Source organism: Ictidomys tridecemlineatus, chromosome 12 (assembly GCF_052094955.1).
Source record: "Ictidomys tridecemlineatus isolate mIctTri1 chromosome 12, mIctTri1.hap1, whole genome shotgun sequence".
Classification (NCBI taxonomy): Eukaryota; Metazoa; Chordata; class Mammalia; order Rodentia; family Sciuridae; genus Ictidomys; species Ictidomys tridecemlineatus.
The window spans coordinates 12810326-12830406 of record NC_135488.1 but is presented as its reverse complement, the minus strand read 5'-3'; the positions used below and the strand labels follow the sequence as shown (position 1 = coordinate 12830406).

The following is a 20081-nucleotide window of genomic DNA, read 5'->3' as shown; positions in this document are numbered from 1 at the left end:
TCTTGATAAGAGAGCTAACAACACAGTTTTCAGAACACATTCAGTCACTAAGCGATACAGAACTGCACGCTTATGCACACTTGTTCAAAAGCTCATTGTGCTGCCCAGCTGGCCTCCTCCTTGTGGACCTTGGCCACCTGTTACATATAATAAGCTGTCTCCTACTGAGTTAAGACTAGAAACAAGACAGATGCCATCAAGAGCTGAGGTTTTTCAATGCAGGCTTAAGTGTGGAGCGCTGAAGGATGAGGGTGAAGTACTGATGAGGAGGTGCAGCTTCTGTGGTTTACTGCAATAGGAAAGAGTTGACCCAGGAGGCACAGTGCATTCCCTGGAGCCCCAGAGTAAGCACAAAAGTTAAACAGAGAAAAGAGTCCAGGGCATCGCAGTGAAATTTAGATGGAACGCCAAAAGTGGCCCAAATAACCGAGCAGAAAGCAGGAGGTGTGAGCAGACTCAGGCAACACAGAGGAAACAAATAATATACGGCAACGCTGAGCACGAGTGCCAAGATGGGATTCCGAGACGGCCAGCTGCATGCGGTACACGCAGACCCAAGCAAAGAGAAACTGACCCAGCACAAGGACAGAACTGTCTATGTTGTGTGGACACCAGCGGTGTGGGCAGGCTAAGAAGGCCTGTATGCACCCACACCTGGTACCCCACTGTGCTTTCCAAGCACCCTCTGCAATAAGAAGACCCAGGCCTGCAAGAAAGGGGCAGCTCCTGCAGCTGGGCATTAGGAGCCTGGGTCCCTCAAGGTATCAATGTAAGGAAGAACAGCTCAGGAGACAAAAGAGGGGGATAAGAGCAGCAAACTACAGAGTAGACTGTGACATACTGGACTGTGACATAGGAAATCTGTATCCACCCATGCAGGAGACACGGCTGCTGTACATAAGGATTCCAAACAACATGCTCCCTGCCCCACGGCCCCAAAGCCTTGGCACCCTGCACAGGAGACCACAAGTACCACCTGCACCAGGTACCCTGATTTCCAGGGGGATTGGAGACCAAGGCAGGAGGATGGCAAATTTGAGGCCAGCATCAGCAACTTAGGAAGACCCTATCTCAAAATAAGAAATAATAAAAAGGGCTTGGGAAGTAGCTCAATGGTAGAGCACTTGTCCAGCATGTGCGAAGATTTGGGTACAACCCCTAGTACTGTCAAAAACAAAAAGGAGGAAGAAAACAAGCACCTACCTTAGGAAGTTAAAGGGGGAAAATATAAACCTAAAGCAAGCTGAAGGAAAACTATACTATAAAACAAATATCAATGAAATTGAAAATGGAAAAACAATAGAGGAAAAAAAATTAAAGAATCTGAAAACTAGTACTTTAAATAGACCAATCCAATTGTAAAGTCCCAACAAGGCTGAAAAAGAAAAAAGACACAAAGTCATGATATCAGAAATGAAAAAGGTTTCTATTGCAGACTGCAAAATAAGACATATGAATGGCCAACAGGTTTATGAGAAAATGCTCATTATCAATTGTCAGCAATCATCAGAGAAATGCAAATCAAAACCTCATAGAAGCATCATCTCACACCTGCTGGAATGGCTATTTTCAAAAGGACAAAAGATAACAACTGCTGGTAAAGATGAGGAGGAAAGGGAACCCGTATTCACTGTTGGTGGGAATATAAATGAGTATAGCCATTATGAACAAAGGTATGGAAATTCCTCAAAAAATTAAAAATAGAATTACCATATGATCCAGAAATCCCACTACTGGATCCATGCACAAAATAAAGGACATGAGTATGCCATAGAGATATCTGCACAACCGTATTTACTACAGGACTATTCATGTTGAGAAATGGAAAGAACTAAATTGGGGCAACCGCACTGGAAAGCAGTATAGAGATTCCTCAAAAAACCAGAAATGGAACCACTATTTGACCCAGCTCTCCCATTCCTTGGTATATATCTAAAGGATGTAAAATCAACATACTACAGTGACACAGCCATGTCAATGTTTATAGCAGCTCAGTTCACAATAACTAAACTATGGAACCAACCCACGTGTCCTTCAACAGATGAATTGGTTCAATCTGGTACAAAAAAAAAATCTGAACCCAGGGCAGCAGGCCCTGGAAGTAGAACTGTGGTTACCAGTGGCTGGGGGATGAACGGGAGGTGCTGATCAAAGGATACACAGGCGTGGGAAGCTCAGGGACCTACTCTACACCATGGTGACCACAGCCAAGAACAACAAATGTATCAAACACACGTAAAGACTGCTGAAAGGACAAATTTTAATTGTTCTTACCACACACATATACACACACACAAAAAAAAGAAAAAAAAATCCTGCAATATTGTTTAGGAATAAAAAGGAATGAAAGATATCCAGATCAGTCAGAAAGATCAGTAAGAAAGAAAAGGAACTAGCCTGGTCCAGTGGTACATGACTGCAATCCCAGCAACTTGGGAGACTGAGGCAGGAGGATCACAAGTTTAAGGCCAACCTGGGCAATTTAGTGAGACCCTGTCTCTAAATAAAAAATGAAAAGTAAGTCCAAGGATGTAGTTCAGTGGTAGAGCAAGTGCTTCACATACAAGAGGCCCTGGGTTCAATCCCCAGTTCCACTAAATAAATAAACAATCAGGACTGAGCATGTGGCTCAGGTGGTAAAGGACCTCTGGTTCCAATCCTTAATGAAAAAAAAGGTGGGGAAAAGGAGACGAACAACACTATAAATCACTTAGATCATAAAGACATACACCTAAAAACAGAATAGCCATTCTTCTTAAGAGCATGTGGAATATTCTACAGAATAGATCACATATAAAACCTTGAAACAAGTCTTAAGTTAAACTTGTTAATGTAATGGAATTACTGCAATGAAATTAGAAATCAATCACAGAAGGAAAATAAAAAGCTCATAAATAGGTGGATATTAAACAACACTCTTAAACAACAATGGGTTGAAGATGAACTCACAAGGGAAATTAGAAAATACCTGGAGACCAAAACCAAGAAGGAAACTTACAGCTATAAATCCTAAATTAAAAAAGGAAGCTCTCAAGTCAATAATCTAACAGTATGGCTTTAAGAAACTAGAAAAAAAGAAGAGCAAATTAGCTCAAATCCAGCAGAAAGAAAAAAACAATAATGATCAGAGCGGAGATGAGCAAGACCGAGGACAGAAATGCAATAGAGAAATACATAGACCCAATAGCTGATGATTTGAAAAGGTCAATAAATTGGCAAATCTTTCCCAGATTGACTAATAAAAAAGAGAGAAGATTCAAATTATGAAATTCAGAAATGAGGGAGGGGACATTACTACTGGTTTCACTGAAATCAAAAGGATTATAAGAGAATACATAAACACATATAAAAACAAATGTGATAACTGAGACACAAATGAAGTCCAAGAAATACAAACTACCAAAACTGACACAAGAAGAAATAGAAAATATCAACAAATCCATAAAAAATACAGAGATTATATCAGTAATCAAAAGAGGACCAGATTGCCTCACTGTTGAGTTCTACCAAACATCCAAAGAATTAACACTCATACTTCCCAAACTCTTCCAGAAAGCTCATGAGGAGGGAACCCTGCCTGATTTGGTCTGAGAACAGCATTATGCTCACACTGAAGTCAAAGATTAGCTAAAGAAAACTGAGATCAACAACCTTGATGAATACAGGCATGAAATCCTTAACCCCAATTCAGCAAACTGGAAGGGGTGCAACCAGGTGTGCACAGCTGTCTCAATATCTGGAAACCAGCCAGTGTAACACCCAACATTAATAGAATAAAAGTCTCCTCTAAGTGGAGGCAGAAAAAGCACTTGACTAAATCCATCTCCCCTTCACAAGAAACACACAAAACAAACAGGAACAGAGGGGCTTCCTCAACATGATAAAGGGCATTTTTTTCCAAAACCTCATAGCTGACATCAATCCCAACATCGAAAGACTGCAAGCTTTCCCCTAAGATCAGGAATAAGGCAAAACGGCCCATTTCTATTACTTCTATTCAACACAGCCGGAGCAATTAGGCAAGACGAAGAAATAAAAGGCATCCAGCACACAAGAGAATGTAAACTGTTGTATTCACAGATGCCATACAAACACCACACATAATCTGCAAAAAAAAAAAAAAGAAAGAAAGAAAGAAGAAAACCCGGTTAATCAAAGAATTTGGCAAAGCTGCAAGATCCAAAGTCAACATGCAAAATAAAAAAAAAAAATCACTTGTATTTCCATACACTAGCCATGAACAATCTGAAAAGGAAATTAAGAAAATTCCATTTACAATGGCATCAAAAAGAACAAAATACTCAGGAATTAATTTATCCAATGTGATATTAGATCAGACCCTAAAAACTACAAACACTGCTAAAAGAAAACCCAAATAAATTTAAGACACTAGTGTTCAGAGATAGGAAAACTTATTGAGATGTCAGAAGCAGCAAAACAATCCAGAAAAGAGCAGTAAATCTGAAGATGCGTGCCATCTGATCCCAAAGCTTCCTGCAAAGTCACAGTGATCAAGAAGGGTGGACTTGTGCACACTGGCAATCAGGACGCTCAAGTACGTGATGCTGTGATGCTGTGTGGACGTCGCAAGCCTCAAGAGGTGACAGCAGAGGATTTGTCTCCCAGGACAGCAGGGCTGGGGAGCAGAGCAGTGGTGGGCGGAGCAAGAGGCACAAGGAATGAGCAAAAGGGAGAGCAAGGGCTTGGGAGGTGATGAAATTATTTTGTTCTCTGATTATGGGGTGATTAAAATTCACCATTAAAAAACAGTAACTTTACTACATAACGATTGAAAAAAATTAAGATGATCCTAGGACATGTCCTAAAACCTACTGTGTAGTGATCACATAATCTTGTACACACCTCTCAGAGCGTGACCATGGTGTGGGTGGAGTTGGGAGGAGAGTGATCACTGATGTTCTGCAGAAATGGATGCATGTAGTGATAGGAAAAGGTAGACTGAATTTGGCTTTTTTCATTCTTTCTTTATTTGGTACTGGTGATGAACCCTGGGGTGCTTTACTACTGAGCTACATCCCTAGCTCTTTTTAAGACAGGGCCTCAAACTTGCAATCCTCCTGCCTCGGCCTCCTGAGTCACTGGGATTACAGGTGTGCACCATCACACCCAGCTGCTTTTCTCATTGTTTTAGAGTTCAGAAGATGATATGTGTCTTAAGACCTGCTCTTTCACAGACAATTGCCACCACCCAACTCTCAATACTGCTGGTTAAACCACGCTTGAAAATGGATGTACTCCATTGTATGGAACCCAGGCCTCCATGAAGTGAGCATCTTTCTTAGAAACTGTCCTGGGATGGTGTAAGAAGGCAAGAATGCACATGTGGGATGTGGCCCACGGTGTGCACCAAATAAGCGGCAGCAGGCAACTTATTACAATTTTGCTACTGACAGCTACTACTAAAGTGAGTAGTTGTCACCATTTTCAGAAACAGAATGATCAGAATCCTGGAAGCAACCAGACTCCCGTAGTCAAATAAAGATAGGCTCTAGGGACAGAGCACCTAAGTCCAACATGCCAGCAGTTTGCCCATGAAGATGTCATGGTTCCTGAATAGCTGAGAGCACGAAGTCACTGAAGCTCAGAAGGGGTTAATGGACCACACAGTGGAGCAAACTATATGGCAACACAAAAGGTCTGAGAAAGCAGAGAAGGTGCTAATTTGTAACATAAGGAGGAGAAACAGCCTTCAATCATCTGCTTCACTTTTCAAATATATACAGAAATGGAAAAACAAAGCCTTGAGCTTTACGACAGTGACTTGAACGGGTCCATTAACGCGCACTCCCTCAAAATGCTGCAAAATCAAAAGTAAAGGCTTTCTCATTTTCCTCAGGCCTACTGCTGAAGACAAGAAAATAACAGAGACAACATCACAAAGCCTTAGAAGTCAGACAGCAGACAGTGAGTGGCAGTGACCCCAAAAAGCTGAGTCCCTGACCAGGAGAGGATGAGCTCAGAGGCTTTATGCCACCAAGCCTTAGGAAGTGTCCCCTGGGGTGGGGGGTGATGTCTAAAAGCAGGAAGAAGGGGGTTGGAGCTGGAGAAGGGGTGAAGGCCTTCATTTAAGGCAGCATTTTAGGAATATTTATGATTCATAGGCACTTGCAGATTAATACAAGGAGGTTGCTGCCCTCTTCACTCAGTTCCCTGGATGGTGTCCACCTCAGTGGGGCATCAGAGCTAGCTAGCAGAGCTGCCACTGCCTTCCTGACTTTTGCAGGTCACGGGCTCTCAGGCTCCTGCCCCCCAGCAAGATGCCAACAGGCTCACCCGGCTGTCTCTAGTAGACATGGGCACTCCTCCCCACCCTGGCCATCTCCTCTTCTGTCTCCTGGACGAGGCTGAGTGACCTGCCACCAAAAGCTCTCTAACTGTTCAGTGGAATTCCCCAGGGAAACCACTGGGGCCTGCAGAGACCTTTCTTGGGAGCATTTTAATAATGGCTTCAGGTTTTTAATGTCCTAGAACTATTCAGATAATCTATTCATCTTTTGGTATATATTTGGTACATATCTTTTGGTATGTATTTCATATTTTGGTATATATATTTGGCATACTTCATATTTGGTAGTTGAAGGTTTTGGAAGAACTGATCTCTTGCTTCCAAGTGAATGAGTCTCTGAGCATGAAGCCGTCTGCCGTGCCCTGTGACACTACAGGATCCACAGCGGCAGCCCCTGCTTCAGCCCTGATACCGATGATGTGTGTCTTGTGGCTTCTTAATACTTGTCAGTTTTGCTAGCAGTTTATCAATTTTATGGATTTTTTTTTAAAATGGCATTTTGTTCAGTGATTTTTTCTCCGTTCTATTTTTTTTATCAATTTCATTTCTTTCTGCTCTTCATTATTTCTTTCTGCCTATTCTAAGCTGCTTCTGCTCTTCCCTCAGGTTCTCACAATTAGCACATAAATAAGAGTCTTCTTTTCTTCTCTAATGTGAATGTCTCTGAAAGTTTCCTTCTCAGTGCTGGTTTCACTGTATCTGACAAAGTTTTGTATTTTCATTATCACTCAGTTGTGTATATTTCTCTTGAGAATTCCTCTTTGACATGTGGAGGATTCAGAAGCACTTTGGAGATTTTGTGTCATTTCTGATTGTTTGGAGATTTTTCTGTTGTTTTTCTGTTATTGACCTCTACTTTGAGCTCAATGTAGCCAGAGAACATACTGTACATGAATATGATTCCTTTAATTTTGCTAAGGTTTGTTCTGTGACCCAAGATAAAATCCACTGTGGTAAATGTGCCAAGTGGACTTTAAGAGAGAATGGATAGTGCTCTGCAAACACTGACCATACCTGTTAGCTGACAGTGACATTCAGTTCCAGATCTTTGCTGCTTTTCTGTTGGCCCCCCACCAACTGTGGACAGCAGTGCATGGGTGTTCTCTGTAAATGCTTGAGTGTCTGTTTCTCTCCTCAGTTCTATCTGCTTCTGCTTCCTGTGTTTTGAAGTTCTGTTGAATGGCGTGTATACACACGACAGGGCAGGTGCAGGGCTGCCATGGGTCCTGCTGATACCAACCTGACAAAGTGGGATGCAGAAAAAAGGCCTCCCATCCTAATGGCAGAGATGCCTGCTAGCATCAGACATGGTTCATGAGGGCAGTAAGGAGCCCCTTCACCTTTGTCTCTCCAGTGCCAGATGGGGATAGAAGCTCAGCTACCTGGTCAGCCTGACTCAACCAAGGTAGGACAATCCTAGTCAGGGACACAGCCTGCCCACCTACTCAGCCCTGCTACACTGCCAGGCAGGGGCACTTGTGAAGGCTGGGGTAGGAAGTAGACTCACTGGGCAGGGGCTCTGTGGGGCAGTGGGGTGGAGAACAATTCTTTCCCTGGCATCAGCCAAAGTCAGAAAGGCATATTCAAGGTTACCCGCTATCAGGTGGCACCCCTGTGGCTGGGGGAGTGAACGTCTTTGGAGACTTTGGTCTATGTCTATGGCTGGTTGTGCATTCAACCTTTTGAGGGTTCCATGTCCAGGACATACAGCTGGTATTCTGGGAACTCAGGGGACTACCACCTCACTGTCCCCAGTCCTGAGGTCCCCACTGGACTGCCTTCCTCCATCTTGCAAGGCATCCTCCACCAGCTGGATGTGTGTGTCTAGGTCTGCAGGTGTGAGTTGGACCTGGGAAGAAAGGGGACTGCCGAGGAACTGAACTGGATGTTGAAGATTCTTGAAAACTGGCACCCCTCATCCTAGCTTCAACTCACACCAGTGATGCCACATCTTTGCCGAGTACCACAGGCCCCTCCTCTTCAAAGAACAGTGATTCTGGGCTTGGGGATAAGTCCTCTGCTAAGGTACAGCAGGATGACCCCATCCCCCAGGTCAATGGGACATTAAAGTTCCACCATGATGCTGAGCTTCCAGCACCATCCCCCACCCAGCTCCCAGGAGCTGGTAACAGGCTGATATCTGCCAGGCCCAAGTCTCCAAAGATATGCCAGGCTGAGAAGAAACCAAAGAATAATAATTCTGAGGGCACCAAGTGAAAGACCCCAGCTGGGATCTCCTAGCAAAGCCACGGGGACAAATCCCAGGTTTCTAGCCAGGTGCTTGCAACCTCACTCCTAAATGTGCAGCCAGGGCTCCAGGGTACCAGTGGGTACTGCAGAGTACCACACTATCCTCCGACATCTCCAGCATCAGCAGGCAGGGCTCCCTCAGCCCCCAAAGCCTGGGGTTGCCCACGTGGACTGGGGCCTAGCCAGCACATCCGTGGGACCTGGCAGGCAGTAAGCGTGGCTGTGACGGAGAGGCTCCGGAGTGTGACTAACAGGCATTGGCACAGATACACGAGCCTCTGGAATCACTGAAAGTCTACCCAGTTGCTAAATCCACAGACAACATTTAGGATTTGCCAGAGCTGCTATTTGACAGCAGAAAATAACGAATCCAGATTTGTTCCACTTGAAAGGGCCTCAGCTGTTGCTACTTAAATCTGTACTGACACTTCCGTTTTCTGTGCTGAGATGATGTGGTGTGAGGGATGTGTGTCACTTACACAAAACAAGTAAGTATGTCTACTCTCTTGTGTGTAGCAAATGTAACCTAGGTGAATGCACACACATATGAACTCCCAGTACCCAGGTTGGCAGTGCTGTCCCCCTCGTTCCCCCACCAGCTCTCCTGTGACCAGCTGGCCGACTGTGGTCACGGGGAAAGGCTGGCTGACAGCAGCAGGGCCCTCGTGTCCACTGTCTTTCTCTGAACCAACCACTTCAAAAACCACTCCTCAGAAACTTTCAGAGGAGTGAAGGAAAAGCACTTCAACCTCAGAAGTGAGAATCAAAAGGAGAAACAGACCCTTGTTCAAAGGGGGTCATCTAAGTCTCCCCTCTCTTCTGCGGCTGCAGGGAAACAATGACGAGCCCTCTGGCCTTGACAGCACTGGTGTCTCCCCCAGGGGAGCTGGGGCAGATGCTTCTGGTGTCTAGAGACACTGCTCGTTCAGCTGGCCCCAGCCCCTCTGTCACTACTTCCCAGCCAGAGGGCTGCCTGATGTTGTCTGAAGAAAACTCACTATAACAATATGCTCCTCGTTCAGGACAAAAGTGAGCTACAAATATGGCTATCTCAAGAACACCAAGCCTACCTGTGATGCTATGGGACACTTGAGGCACAACCCATGTGCCTGCCCTGAGCCTGGATGGCTGGGGTCGTGGGAGGAAAGTGAGAAGGTACAGGGGGTGCCATTGCAGGGTTGGGCAGAGGCAGGGAGCGCCAGAGATGCTAGCCCACCCAGTAGAAGAAACAGACCTTAAGAGAGAGACAGGTCTGTGGAAGGAGAGGCGGGTCAGCACCCTGGCCAAGCAGGACTCCCCCACCTGCACAGGAATCTGTCCCTGAGAAGCCAGAGGAGCCACCTGGGCTCTGTGAGTCCTGGTTTTACACTGTCTCCCTGGCTGAGTGCACTACGCAGAGCCCCTGCTCACCTGGGGTTGCCTGTCACACATGACCCAAGTGTGGAGCAGCCACCCAGATGCAGGTACCTGTGTGACAGCCATCTCCACCCTCAGCTGCTCCTTGGCTGGAAGTCAGAAGTGCTGCTGCAGAACTGTGGTGCAAAACTCCACCAAAGCCTCTCGACACATGCCGACCAGCTCCCAGCGGCCAGCCACGAAGCTGCTTCTTTCCACAGCTGCGTTTTCCAAGTGAGACAATGGGGACAAGAAGCTTTGATCATTGAGCTAAAGATGTCAACAATAAAGCTCTTTCTTGAAGTTTAAAAAATAAACCCAAAGCGTTCCAGCCCACACAAGCCCCACCCACGCCTGGCCATGCTCCTGTCAGCCGCAGCATGAGAGCTGTGGGCAGCCAGAGTCCTGGCAGAAGACAGGATGCCAGTCTGTGACAGTAACACAGTGCTGGCCCATGTTGACAGCCTCAGGCCCTTGGGGCAGACTGTCCTCTGCCCCCTTGGCTAACACCCTGAGGCGCACCTGCCAACACCCAAATCCAATCCCTTCACTGCATCACCTGATAACAGGATTCCCAGGGACACGGGGTGGAAGGGGGGGGGACAACCACAGGACATACCAGTCTTGCATGGCATTAAGGACTCTGTCAGGTGAGGGGCCAACTATGCTGATTCCTGAGCACTTGGTGCCTCCTCCATGAGAGCTGACCTGGGGCCTCCATCAGCCCAGCACTCTCTGGATGCCTCCTCCACGGCCAGCTCCTGGCCCTTGTTCCTCTCATGGCAGACACCAGCTGAGCTCTCCTGCCTTTGTGGCCCTTGGCGGCATGCACTCCTAAGCTGCTAGCCATCTTTTGGGGCCTCCCAGTCTCATTCAAATGCCTCTTGCATTGAACACCCCCCCCACACACACACCACCACCACCACCACTCACACCTCTGTGTTATGAGCTCTTCACCACAGATAGGGCTGCTCCATGAGCTGAGGGGTATATGTATAGGAGATATGCTCGGCCCTCCTCTGGCTGGGAACAGTCACTTCAGCTTGGAAGGGTGTCCCACAGCAGATGCTGCCTGGCACTCAGCTGGGGAGAGCTGCCCACCCTGGAGGCCAGTGGTGCTGGCTGCTGCAAATTCAATCATGTTGCTCTTCTACTTTCAAACACATAATGGCTTCCCATTGTTCAGAGAATAAAGACCAAACCCTCACTGGGGCCCAGGCCTGGCCTCCAGCTCCCCTGCCATCCTATGGTTAACCCATGGCCACACACAAACGTATTTCCCAGGGGAGCCCCCTGCCCCCAGACACCTGCTCTCACAGCACCACCACATTCCTCTCCATCCATAATTACAGAGCCAGGATTGCCTGTGAATAATGTCCCCCCAAGTCCCCATTAAACCACAAAACTGATGAAGACGGAGAGTGTGTGTCTTACTCACCACTCCATCATCCTCAGTGCTGAGCCCTGACGGTGCCCACGGCGCACACGCGGTGTCTACCGAGTGAATGACGGAACGAGCGCAAAACAAACAGCCTGGGATCTGGCAGGTCTCCAAAGTGCTATTTATAAGGCCTCCGTCCATATATTAGAAATGCTTCAGAAATGAGGGAGGAAACCTCAAACCTGGAAGGGACCATAACTGTTTTTGGCTCAACACTTCTGGGCCTGGTTGGACCAGAGGCAGCGCACATATTTTCTTGCTTTTACTCAACAACCCTGCAAAGCTGGGGTCATCCATACACTACCCACGAGAAAACGGAACCCACAGGGGAGAAACAGCTGAGGCCACTTTAGCCCTGGGTACCAGGGTTTGTCCCAGTCTGCTGGGCCTTGGCTGCACAACCCAGGGAGGGCCATTAAAACTCCAGCACCAGTGGCCTCATCAAGGGCCACCTGGTATTCACTGGGGCTGTCCTGGTTCCCAGGTCTGTTCTCATTTCACTCACCAGAAACAGCTCCCTGGGTGAGAAGCCCTGGATGCCAGACACTTGGTCCATGGCATACACTTAGGGCAGAAGGGAGGCTCCCCAGGCACGGCCACTCAGCCACACTCACTCTGCATCCACAGTTGCTGTCTCCCATGAGAGATGCCAGAACTGGAAACTTGCCACTTCGACTAGAAACTGAATGGTAGGGCTGAAGTGTGCATCAGGGGACAGTCAGGAGGGGCTGCTCAGCACCCCACCCACACATCTGGATCTCCTTTAGGACCCTGACATGTCTTGGGGAGAAAGGAAATAAGATCTGGGAACAATCTCAGCCCGCGGTCTCTGCTTACAGAGAAGTGAGGGGTGCTGGATGGCGGAGGTGCAGGAAGCGCATCTAGGAAAACAGTAGCTCAGGGCGAGTGAGCGCGTCCTGAATAATAGACAAAGGTGCCCAGCTGACAACAGAAAGCACATCTGGTCGGGCTACTGCTTCTGTAAGCAGTTCTCCTCATCTGCACCTCCCAGTATTCCACTGCTCATAAATTCCTTGCTGCCTCTAGAGTTGCACAAGCCAAGAAGATGGGCCTGTTGCTTTACCTTGCTGGCAGCAAAGGCAGGTCCTACCAGATGCCCGACAAGAGTGTCTGCGAGCTCCTGAACATGGGGGAGGCTGCAAGGCCCAGCTGTCTGCCAGTGCTGGCCAAGAAAAGGATACTGGAAAAGGTCCAGCCCAGTGGAGATGAGTGTCCCTGCAGAGGAACCCAAGCGGATGGAATGTGATTGAGGAACAAAATGCCATCCAGGAGGCAGTGGAGGAAGGAGTTCTAGTAGACTCCCACTGCCAGCAGCCCCAGCCCCAGCACAGCGTACCTGAGTGTGTCCACCTCCTCTCTGCAGAACGGGAAGCTCGACTCAGCAGAGCCCAGCTGGGACTTCAGCATCTTCAGCTCCATCTCCAGCTGCGAGAAAACACAGGGCCAAGGGTCAGCAGGTGCAGGGGGCTCTTCAGGCCTACAGACAGCACAGAGCCTAGAACCTTGCCTGGCCCCAGAGGTCCCAAAAGCACCATTCAAAGGTTCCCCAGACCCAATCCCCTCCTCCTGCTAGGGAACATAGGACGGGGGGCTGTTTTCCTGGGAATCCCAGCAGCCTGAATCTGCAAGGCCACCAGCATGCTACCTCTTGCCAAAATCACCCTTTCCCTTCCTTAACACTTCTGTCTGCAGATTAGCCATGGAGTCACAGTCATTCTGGGAATAATGTGGAGAGACACCAAAATCTCTGGGGCAAAAAGGGACACAGTAACTGGAAAGAACATATTCTAAATTTGCCACTGCTTTGAATGAACAGTCACAGTATTTTCTTTCTTTTGCTACTTCAGATTCCTCTATAGAATACAGAAGCTGAAGGCCTCCTCCAGGAGGAAAGTGAACTGTAATAACACTTGGACACATCAGGGTGGGAGGGTTAGGGAGTGGTGGATATGAGGAGTCCCAGTAATTTCAGGCTTGAGAATGGGTACTGTCAATGGCCAGCCACTGGCCAGGGACCTCAGGAGCCAGAGGACATGCACTCAGAGCTAATCTCCTCTCTCCACCCAGACATGGGCTAGCTAAGGAGGCCCCAGGATTCCAAGGAGCAGCCTAGAAGGAGCCCGAAACTGTGCCGCAGCTGCAGCTCAGAGGCTGTCTGCTAACAAAGTCTGGCCACTCCTCAGTGCAGCTCTCAGGTGCCCTTACCCTTCTCATTCTTGCCAGATGTGGTCCCTTGACCTTGGACTTCTCAGCCTCCAGAAACGTAGGTGGCAGAAATAACTGTTTATTATAAATTATTGTCCTCTGGTGTTCTGTGATAGCAGCTACCGATGGACCAAGACAATGTATTTCAACTTGCCAATGACATTCACTCCTAGCATGCTGACACTAACATGCACTAACATGTCTCCTCTGTGAGGTGTGCACTTGTGCAAGGCCTTGTGCAAACCACAGTTGTTACCGACACAGTTGCTCACTACCAAAGAGCCCTCCCCCTTCCTCTATACTCGGGCCGTCCATATACCTTGCAGGTGCCTATCCTGAGAATCTGGTAGAAGTTTCCCTGAAACTGGCTCTGCCTGATGCATCTTCCATTTCTCTTTGTTGGGAGAGGGCAGCAAGACAACCGGAGCTATTTCGTGCCAACTTTGCTCTTTAATAAGTGGCCTGTTTAGAATTTTCTTTTCTGGGTTCAGAATTGATGAGAAACTTTCTAGGAAAATATTATCTATTCCAGATGTTTGTGTTTATTTAAAAGGACTTGCAATATGGTTCATAATTCTTTCCACAGAAGTCATGTAGAAACCATATTCTTTTTAGGGTTATTTTTTACTTGTCACTTACCTTACTATAGAGGTTTGACATATGCAGAGAGGTCTAAGCCATGGGTGCAAGCTGGGAATATTCTGTGTAGGGTGTGGGGGCCCCACCTGGCCACATAGAGTCCTCAGCACCGGAAGCTTTCTAAGCCTTCCCCAGCCAGAAGCTTGAACATAATTAGTCCTGCTTCTTATTTTGGGTGGTGATGCTATTACATTTTACTCGAGTTGTGAATAATTCATCTATTTTATTGGCTTCATTTCAAGTAACAGGCACCTGGACTCTTATTATTTCTACTACTTCTTGCTCTGCTGTTAACCACTGCTTTGACCATTAGATTCCTAACTTTTGTCTTACTGGGGTTTTCTTTTACTGCATCTCTGACTTCTGCAGCTGGAGGTTAGTCCATGTATATTCATGATTTCTTGTCCCATGGTATAAATATTTAAACCATGAATTTAGATGTTTCCACTGGCTCTGATGAGGACTGCTTTCAATACAATTGTTTTCTAGATTTTACGCACTTTTGAATTGCATTTCTTCTTTGAACCAAGAATTAAGACAGAATGTTTTGTTCTGTTTGTCTTTGTTTTGTTTTTGAATTTCCAAGCAATAGGAGCCTTTTCTTTTTCTAGTTTTGTTTGTGACTTCAAATTTCGTCACATCACCATTAGAAGAGGTTTTATTTGAATTTACAAAGATTTATAAAGTTTATAAAGCTTCTCTTTATTACCCAATGTGTGATTAATCTATGGACATTTTCTACGAACACTCTTTAAAGAATGTGTCCTCTAACTCTGGGGACTGGGGACTCACAATACAACTTGCTATGTCACAGACAAGAAGGTAAACTCACTTGCTGCTCACATCCTCAACCGTCTCTCCCTGCCCCTCTGCACATGTCAGTTTCCTGAACAGTGGCGCTGTTCTCTGGCACACTGATATCCATCCTGTATTCTACACTGCTTTATGGCTGGAATTTAGACTTGAACATCACCAAAACGACAACCCCTGCTTCTGTGTTTAGGACTAACAGATGGCCCCACAACCCACATGTTTCAGCCTCTTGGTTTTGCTTTGTAATTCATCAGGAAGTCTTTTCCTTTTAATAGAAGAGTTTAACCCACCTATATTTTGATATATGTGTGTCTATTTCTGTGTATGTTCTTGTACTTCCTGTCTTATAAAAACTGTATCCCTCCGTGGCATTCTAATCTTATTTACTGTTTTATGTGTTAAGTTTTGATACTCAGAACAGTTTGTATTTTTCTTACTGGTTGCTCTTATAGCAGAGGCTCTCTGGTACTGTGCCTATACCGCCCCGTGTTAGGCTGTGCTCATCACATGTCCTGTGCAGTGTCTGTCTGGCCCATCTCTTGTTCACCTCTGTGGTGTCTGTCACTGTTAATTTCATGACTGAGCCAGATGTGCCCAGGTGAAACCTCACATCCTAGTGTGTCTCTGAGGCCACGGGGTGGATCAGCATTGGAATCAGTGGACTCAGAAGACTGTCCTCCCTGACACTGACATGAGCATCAGCATCCAACCCCCCAAAGGCCGAACAGAACCAAGAAAAGGTGAGGCTCTCTTTTTCTGCCTCCCAGTTTAAGCTGAGACATCTCAGCCTCGTGGACCAGGCCTTCAAACCTGGATTGAGTTCCACCACTTGTTTTTCTAAGTCTCTAGTTTTTAGATGCCGACTACAGGACTTCCTAGCTTCCGTATCACATGAGCCAATCCCTCATAACCAATCAAACCACTAGTCTCTCCAGGCAGACAAATGAATCGACAGGTTTTGTTCCTCTGGAAACCACTAACACCCAGTTAAACACACTTCAACAACTCAATGCTCTCCTTAGGGTATGTCTTCAATTTCAGCTACTAATGATAAGAAACCCATTTCTCCCTTCCTCTCCTATCTCAATACTTTCTACTAAATATCCAAGCCCTTTGACACCAGAACGTGTAACAGGTACACTGCTACTATTCTCTTAACTCCGTGCAGCTCTTGTGGCGGGTTTCCCGGGGGTACTACCTTCCTGTGCACCTCCAGTCTGTCCTCTTTCCTGCCTTCCTGCCCCTCTCCTGTTCAAGGCCCTCAGGTCCATGGCCTTCTCCTCTGGCTTTGGGGGCACTCACACTCTACTGGATCATGAGCTTTTACTTCTTGGCAAAATGTGTGCATACAATCACATGTTCGAAGTCTACTTCTTTTTCTGTGACTTTTCCTGCTTCTCTCCTTCTGTCTCATAAATGGGCATCCAGATTTTCACTGCTCATCATGCAAGATGACTTTTATCACATCCAGTTTAGCATGAGGTCACACTGTAGAGGGGCTGGGGCCATTTTCTTTTCTTTAATCCAACCTGTTGATTGTGTTGTGAATTCAATCAAGAGCCACTACTTGTCTCCAGCAAGAAGGGGAAGCTGTGAACTCTCATCAGAGCGACCACTACTCTTCTCTGCTCAGGCACAGGGTGCAGGGGCCCCTCACACAGCTCCCTGCTATCTTGGGAGCCACACAGGGCCAAGGGACCCACTTCACCAAGGCCAGTTCTTGCCTCTCATGAGGTCCTGTCCAGCAAGGTGAGCGTCATTTAGCCTCTTAAGCTCTTTTCATGCGCGCCGTGCCCTGGTGGCTCCCTGTGCCCATACCTACATGCTGCTACGTGTTCCTCTACTCGGGGCCACCTGTCTCTGCTTAGGGTGTGGACTTAGCTCTGTTCTTATTTTGTTGTTTTGGTTTTCATTCTTCTTACTTTTGAATGATTTCCGGAAATGGAGTGATTTATGTTCAACACCAACATGGAGCCCTTTAATTTTAATCTGTAACTTAGACTCATAACTAACACACGCTCAGCTCTGTTCTTCTCACTGGGCCAATTCTCTTCCCCCTGAGCCTATACCAGAAAACCTCCCCAGCCCTGTCAGACAATCCATCTCCTCACACACCCACAGGCCCGCCCTGCCCACGCCGCCATGCTGGCTCACAACTCTATCACCCTCCTCCAGTCCCGCGGTGCGAGACAGTGGCCATCAAGATACACCCAGGGCTCAGGTTTGCAGCTGCAGCCCACTCCTCCGTCCAGCCTCAGGGTGAACTGGGACACCAGCTCCTCCCAGGAGCCTGATGCCCAGACACACTGTCTAGCTCCCGTTGTCGCTTCTGCCAGACAGAGTACACATGCAGGGAGTTGAGCCAGCACTGGAAGAGAGGACCTAGACTCAACACACTAGCCACCCCATTTAAGAAACAATCTAAACCTATCAGTTTTTAAAAGGGAGGCAATGTGTGGAAAGATACTGAGATGAGACCTGAGGAGGGTTCCCAGTGACCCAGCAAACAGCTCTCAGCGTTAACTACCTGCCATCGGCCATGGGGCTTTGCTGGCTGTGCAGCCAGGGCCACGCTAAGGAAGCCCTGAGATGCCCCGTATCCTCCTCCTTGTCCTTTTATCACTAAGGTTCAGCAACAATCTGGGGGCTCCACAGGGCAGGCCCAGAAGAGGCTATAACCAAGCCAGCTGGATTCTCACACCTGGGTAGGTGGGTGCAGGGTAAACACAAGGTCCTTGGGGTCGCTCTCACAGATTGCACCCCACTCGCCACCTGTGGATGAGACCACCTGTCTTCGAGGTTTCAATGCCAAGTGGGAAACCCTAGACTACAGGCCCTGGGTCAGGGCACAGGCTCGAGCAGGGGATAGACAACAGATGAACCTGCCCTGCCCCATATGGCGACCCAGGCCTTCTTCCCCCATCCAACACACGCTCTTACGCTCACTGTCTAGAGCTCTCACACTCATACAGTCAAACTCATAGACGCTGAGTGTGGCCACGGCCTGTCTTTCTTCCTCTCTGGGCCCCAGTACATTGCACATGAGGCTTCTCAGGTCCCAGGGGACCTGCCCTCACTCTGAAGGCCAGCCTACACCAAGAGAGCATCCATTACCAGCTTTCTTTCAGACACACCAAGCTAATCCACGCTGCTATTACTTGGCCAAAACGAAGGACAGAAAAAATTGAAAATGCATTAATATTGCAGGCTGCAACTACCTATTTCATAATTCACTGAGAAAAACTTGTGTTTAGAGTCGGTTTAAAAGAACAGTGAACACAAGGACTAATTGGATTGTGCCTTCTGAGAGACTCTGCCAAATGCCTTAGAACCAAACAGCCCCACACTGAAGCTCTCCTCCCTGCCAAAGACCCCAAAGAAGCGATATTCTTAGGTTTTTAACAGGCTGGGCCTGAGCACAGGCCACCAGGTGAGCATGGACACAGTAGGCAGGGCACAGGGGCAGGGGCTCACTGCCTGCCATGGCCAAAGAGCAATTTGTGCACATTACCCTGAATGTCTCCTGTTCCACTCAAATTTAATCTCCTAAAGAGAGGGCTTGTGCTGCCCAACTGCAATCTCTGAGGCTAATATACAAATTGATATTCCTTTCTCTGACAGGCTCTTCTAGATTAAGAGGCATGATTCCCAACAGTGCCTGGACCAAATGAATCACGGGCCCGTGGAAAAGAGCTGGCAATTGCAGCCCTGGGGCAGTGACCAATGTGGTAGCAGCAAGTCCCTCAGTAAGTTGGGCTCAAGCACCTTGGGGACTACACCAGGGGCTACGTCGTGCTGAAAGCTCTGACTCAGGAGCAGGAGTTGACCCAGGTTGGCTGGCAGGGGAGAGGGAGGCTGACCAGCCTTTGAAACCAGGCACCCATGTGCTCCACCACTAGGGCTCCTCACCCACCACTATGTCCCTGCCAGCAGCCACACAGGATACAGGTCTTCAGGACCCGCTGAAGGAACATGCCCGTCCCCAGGGAGAGTCAGCGAGCCTAGACAGGCTGTTCTGAAAATGACAGAAAAAGTGAAGTCACGGAGAAATGGAGACCTGGCCCACCATTCACCCAGATGCAAATTACAGAGAACTTTCTGGGCTTCTGCTTTGTCTATTCCCTAAAACGGGCCCAAGAGCCTTATCACAGGGCTGCTTATGGAAGAAGTCAGACAGCAAGTTGAAGAGGCCAGCAAACGAACCTATCTGCCACACACCCTGGAGGACAGGGGCTGGCAGAAGACCACTTATTCCTGTTTCTCCCCTCTCTTCACTTTGCACCAAGTTCATATGTTGTTTGCCAAAACATAAGTAAACACGAAACACACACATTCCCAGCATGGGCAGAACCTAACAGCACACACACTACCACGAAGGCTGCAGCATGGATACACTCGGGTGGCCCATGGAGTTGCACATGGCGTGCCTCCTATGCTGCTTCCCAGCAGCAGAATACCACGAGGAAACTCCTCGAGCTGTGTCTGGGGGATGATGGGCTCCTGGAGCCAGTTCACCACCTTGCCTCTCTGCCTCCAGCGTGGACAGATGTAACTGGGGGTGGGTAGCCTCATAATCGTGGCCTATTCTGTGGATTCTGATCACGCTGCAGGGAGGGGCCATTAGCAGGGTCCCTTGTCTCCCCTGGGCACCTGTTTCATAAACCGGGATGAAGCAAAGGTATTCCTCTGCTATGGCCCCCCCTAGCCACCAAGTCATTTAGCCTGCTCATTAATCTCCACCAAAAACTGGTAATAAAGCAATGATGGAGCTGCAGAATGGTGGCCCAGGTAAGCAGGAGCACAGGTGGAAAGCATGGGTTGTGGCCCTGCAGAGACCGCCACATCAGAGCACAGCAAGCCAGGACATGATGACCTGTCATCTTGTGGTGCCCCAGCCCAGGCACAGTGCAGACACCTGCACCACATAGCACCACAGCCCAGAAAGCCTGTGCATTCATGGTTTGCCGACCTTGACCTTCCTCTTCCCCATGAGTGGCAGGGAAAACAGAA

At 47.8% G+C, this 20081-nt stretch overlaps 1 protein-coding gene across 1 annotated transcript in view; it reads right to left on the bottom strand.

The window, feature by feature from the left end:
• The window catches only part of LOC144369506 (uncharacterized), a 377412-nt gene that overhangs the window by 50670 nt on the left and 306661 nt on the right, over positions 1-20081 (bottom strand). The window contains exon 21 of the mRNA XM_078029783.1: positions 12751-12839. Within this exon, the coding sequence (XP_077885909.1) occupies positions 12751-12839 (89 nt within the window). The remainder of the gene's footprint in view (positions 1-12750; positions 12840-20081) is intronic.